This window comes from Cebus imitator, unplaced genomic scaffold (genome assembly GCF_001604975.1).
Source record: "Cebus imitator isolate Cc_AM_T3 unplaced genomic scaffold, Cebus_imitator-1.0 Scaffold91, whole genome shotgun sequence".
NCBI classification, from domain to species: domain Eukaryota; kingdom Metazoa; phylum Chordata; class Mammalia; order Primates; family Cebidae; genus Cebus; species Cebus imitator.
The window spans coordinates 230,368-235,608 of record NW_016107406.1 but is presented as its reverse complement, the minus strand read 5'-3'; the positions used below and the strand labels follow the sequence as shown (position 1 = coordinate 235,608).

Below are 5,241 nucleotides of genomic sequence, written 5' to 3'. Positions count from 1 at the left end.
AAGTGAGGACAGTTCAGTCAATTTCAACTTGAGGACTAATTAATAAAACTGCAGTAAACAACTGCATGCATCTCAAAATACAATCTGTTCTATTCACATAGCAACAACTGCCAACTTGCAAAGACAGGGTTATGGGCTGTAACACAGCCTCCCTGGTGGTTCAGGTTTAAGGAGGACAAATCGGGTTGCTCCTTGTTATGAATGACCTCACATTCCAGGGTGACTTCCCTGCTCAGGGTGATGGCCCAGAGCTGCAAAGCTCGTGGTCAGATAGATCAGAAACTTTGCCAGTGAGGACTGACTAGGAATGCTGGTTAGCCACATGAAACATTCATTCTGTACCCCCTTTAGTGGCGGGTGGTTTAAAGACCAGTGAGAGGTTAAAAAAAAAAAAAAGCTCAATGAGTGGCCCGTTGCTGTGGACACTCCTTACCAGATGGGCCTATAAATATAAAAGCAGATGCACACTGCTCCTGCCTTCTGCACACCTTGTCCACCCCCAGAATCATTTCTTCCAGCAGTTTCCCTAAAGAACAACCTAAGACAACCAGAATGGCCTAAGCAACTGGCTCTGCCCTCCAGAACTAGGCGTGTTCGTCGCACAAACACAGGGGGCCCTGACCACGAGCCTTCATCTCCAAATCCAGGGAAGCTCAGACTGAAAGAATAAAGATGCCTAGATGGCCACACCCACTCCCCAGCCTCTACTACTGAGAGAGGGAATGTATGGGCAATGACGTCCCAGGAAGGTGGTCTTCCTACCTCCCACTTCAGCTCTTCCAGACTCCTCCAGATGCTTAGGAAATGCATCCAATAACTTCCAAAAACACCTGTCTTCATCGTGAGCCTGAACCCCGGGCAAACACAGACATGGGGAAAATGGTTTCTTGGGAGCTTCTTATAGAAGGCATATGGCCCTAAACCTTCCTGGCATCCCCTTCCCTACCAAAAAGAATCCCCTGTTTGAGAGTCTATGTAAGGCCCTGCACCATTTGCCTAATTATGAGTCCACTGGACCCCAGAGCCATCTCCACTCTAATTGAAACTCACCTAGTTAGTGTAGCCTAAACCCACCAGAGCTCTCCTGCCCTCCTCATTGTTCATAGTGCCGCCTAGAGTCCTGACCTTCCCCAGAGACTCTTCCTTTTAGGGTCCTAAGCTCTCATCCTAAGCCCTAAGCTCTTACCCTATGCACCTATGAGCCTGGAACACAGTGGCCACCCAGGACTTTATAGAAAGTGAGAAAAGGCTTGGTCATTTGAGAGAGCTCTTCCACCAAACCCAAGCCAAGCACTGGCCATGCCTCTTTCCCGGCATTGCCTCTGCCTTCTGTGGTCCGTTCGGGACTTGCTCCATGCCCAGTCTCTCTCTCTCTTTGCTTTCGATCTTTAGACCCTACCTGGACCTCGTGAACTTGCTGCTGACCTGTGGGGAGGAGGTGAAGGAGGCCATCACCCACAGCGTGCAAGCTCAGTGTGAGCACAACTGGGGAAGCCTGTGCTCCATCTTGAGTTTCTGCACCTCCGCCATCCAGAGGCGCCCCACGGAGCCCCCCGAACGCCAGCCCCAGGTGGACACAGCCAAGCTCTCCAGGGCCCACCACGGGGAAGCAGGACATCATCTCCCAGAACCCAGCAGTAGGGAGACCGGCAGAGGTGCCAAGGGCGAGCGAGGTAGCAAGAGCCAGCCAAACCCCCATGCTCGGGGTAGAGTCGGGGACCTTGGGGCCCAGGGACCTTCTGGAAGCAGCGAGTGGGAGGATGAACAGTCAGAGTATTCTGATATCCGGAGGTGAAACGAAACGCCTGGTGACGAAATCTTTCCTCTGCGCCGTCCATTTTCTTACCTATGGACATTCCAAAACATTTACCATTAGAGAGGGGGGATGTCACATGCAGGATTCTATGGGGACTGTAGGCTTCATGGAGGTGTGTGTTCTCAGAACGGACAGGTGAGATGGAGACCCCTGGGGCCGCGGGGTCTCGGGGGTGCCTGGTGAATTCTGCACTTACACATACTCAAAGGAGCGCGCCCGCGTTATCCTTGTATCTTTGTCTTCTTTCCATCTGTGGAGCAAGTGGGTGGTGGCTGCTCTGTAGTGGGGGAGGTGAACCGGGAGGGGCAGGGTAAGGCAGGACCCCCAGGGCTGGACCACACAGTGGGTGCTGGGCCCCGCCCCAAAGCTTGTGGTGCAGCAGCCTCTGGTGCTGTCTCCACAGAAGTCAGGGTGGCTGGATTCCAGGACAGGAGTGAATGTAAAAATAAATATCGCTTAGAATGCAAGACAAGGGTGGAGAGGAGGCAGGGGCCGCGGGGGTGCTTGGTGCCAAACTGAAATTAAGTTTCTTGCATGGGACCTTGCAGTTCAGAGCTCTTGGTGGGGGCAGGGGGAGGGGTGGGAGGAGTGTCATATCTCTGTGTAATTTCTGAGCCATTGTTCTGTCTGGGCTAGGGGCGGGGGCACACTGTCCAAGGTAGTGGCCCCTATGAGTTTATATTTTTACCACTGCTTCAAATCTCCATTTCACTTTTTATTTGTCCAGTTATATCTACATATCTGACATCTAAATAAATGGCTTTCAAACAAAGCAATTGGGTCATTAAAACCAGCTCAAAGGGGATTTTTAAAAAACCAGCCTATTCTTTGAGGCTGATTTTTTTTTTTAAGTTCTATTTTAAAAGCTATCAAACAGCGACATAGCAATACATCTGACTGCCTGACATGGACTCCTGCCCACTTGGGGGAAACCTTACGCCCAGAGAAAAATGCACACATGTGGAGTACATTTGACAAATTTCCCTTAGGATTTTGTTATCTCATCTTGACCCTCAGCCAAGATTGGTAAAGCTGCGTCCTGGCAACGCCAGGAGGCCCAGCTGGAAACCTGGCTTCTCCATCTGAGAGGATGGGAAAGGAAAGAAGAGAATGAAGGCTGCTTAGTAATTCCCATCAGGAAATGCTGACCTTTTACATAAAATCGAGGAGACTGCTGAAAATCTCTAAGGGACAGGGTTTTCTAGATCCTAATTGGAAATTTAGCAACAAGGAGAGGAGTCCAGTGCGACAAAAGAAAGGCAGAGTGAAGAGACAGAACTGAAAATATGAGGAAGGGAGGGTGAGGATACTCATTAAAAGTCTCAGTACTAGGTTTCTTGCATCATTGCCTGTAATCCCAGCACTTTGGGAGGCTGAGGCAGGCGGAGCACCAGGTCAAGAGATTGAGACCATCCTAGCCAATACGGTGAAATCCCGTCTCTATTAAAAATACAAAAAATTAGCTGGGCATGGTGGCAGGCACCTGTAATCCCACCTACTCAGGAGGCTGAGGAAGGAGAATTACTTGAACCCCAAAGGCAGAAGTTGCAGTGAGCTGAGATCGCGCCACTGCACTCCAGCCTGGTGACAGAGTGAGACTCTGTCTCAAAAACAAAACAAAAAAAAAAATCACCTAGGTAGGTCTTTTCTTCCTAATAGGCTGTCAGATTAAAGCTTATCCTTTCTCAAGCAGAAGCTGATATTGTAGGGAGTGGCTGGGTATCCTGGGCTGTGCCCTTCTGGAGCACGGGTCTGCAAGCATTGTCTATAACGGTCCAGATAATGAATCCAGTATTTTCAGCTTGGCGGGCCATAAGGTGTCTGTCGAAACTACTCAACTCTGCCATCCTAGGACAAAAGCAGCCATAGACAACACACAAACAAGAGGGCTTGGCTCCCTTCCAGGAAGATTTATTGAACAGGCCCCCAGCTGAATTTCACTCACAGGACGCAATTTGCTGATCTCTGTTCTAGTGAGTGGGCCAAAAAGCACATGAATCATCTGTCAACTCATTAGCTTTTCCCTTTTCCTCAAAGCAACCTGAGGCCAGACACCAAGAAGCTAAGTGTATCTGCTGTAAAATGACTGGTTCCCGGGGAATGCGTTCAACCAACACACAGCTAGTATTTTTATGTCCCAAACCCAATCCCACAGTCTTTCATGGTCCATGAAGTGAGGAAGTGGGGAAATCATCAGTTGGGGGAGGGGAGGAGACCCCGCCCTCAGCCCCCGCCACCTGGTCCCTCAGGACCCAGCAAGATCTGGGGCTGCAGAGAAGAGAACAGAAGAGCTGGTGCACTTAATCCAGCTCCGCCTTTGGTGGGAGGAGGACTGGTGTGTCAGGCTCTGCCACGGGAACAAGTGTAAACTGTGGCTGTCTCCTGCAGTGAGCCACCTCGGCAGGCAGGCACGTTGACTGTTTTACTAACATCACTCAAAAGCTAAAGCAATAACATTCTCCCGCGTTGCTGAGTCAGCTGTTCATTTGTCCGCCAGCTCCTGGACTGGATGTGTGAAAGGCATCACTTTTCCATTTTCCTCAGTGCAAATGTTTTATGTGATCACCTACTGATGTCCCATTTGTTGCTTCTATTTTAAACATTTGTCGTTTGTATTTATTATCTCTCAACCTCGTGACCTTGTGATCCTAAGGCATGAAATTGCTTACTATGTTCATTCGAACCCATTTACTGATCTCTGTTGTATATTTTTCACGCCACTGGTTTGTTTTCTTTTTTTTTTTTATTATTTATTTTATTGCATTTTAGGTTTGGGGGTACATGTGAAGAACATACAAGATTGTTGCATAGGTACACGCGTGGCACCAAAGACAAAAATCACATGATTATCTCAATTGATGCGGAGAAGGCCTTTGGCAAAATTCACTGGTTTGTTTTCTTCTCAGAAGTCAGGTAGATAGCATTTCAATCCTGTCCCTCATGAGATTGGAAGCATACGATAGTACTGATTGCTCAGGGTCTTCTGCTCAAAACCGAGGGAGGTCCAAATTCCTGTAAGCATTGGTTGAGACATTTGCACAAACTAAAATGTAAGCAAAGTCGTCATTAAAAATACACCCTCTACTTGGGCTGTATATTGCTTACAAATTGACTCATGAGCCTTCCTTTGAGGAAGGATGTGCATCTCCAAATAAAGATGTGATGTTTATTTTGAGTTCTGCATCTTAACAAGATGGTCTGAACACCTCTCCTTTGTATCAATAAATAGCCCTATTATTCTGAAGTGAGAGGACCAACTGTAGTAAAATGCTGACACCTAAAACTAAATAAATAGAAAACTCCAGGCCAGAGCTACAGTCATACACACAGAAAGGGAGAAATTTAAACTCGAACCAAGTAAAAGTCTTTGCAGAAATAGCATGGAAAAACAATGCTTCCAGTGGCCACTTCCTTAGGAAGAACAA

General features: G+C 48.1%; 1 protein-coding gene across 1 annotated transcript in view; it reads left to right on the top strand.

The window, feature by feature from the left end:
- Window positions 1-2,588, top strand: part of STC2 (stanniocalcin 2) — an 11,458-nt gene extending 8,870 nt beyond the window's left edge. The window contains exon 4 of the mRNA XM_017535096.2: window positions 1,393-2,588. Within this exon, the coding sequence (XP_017390585.1) occupies window positions 1,393-1,795 (403 nt within the window). The 3' untranslated portion in view covers window positions 1,796-2,588. The remainder of the gene's footprint in view (window positions 1-1,392) is intronic.
- Window positions 2,589-5,241: the final 2,653 nt, after the last annotated feature.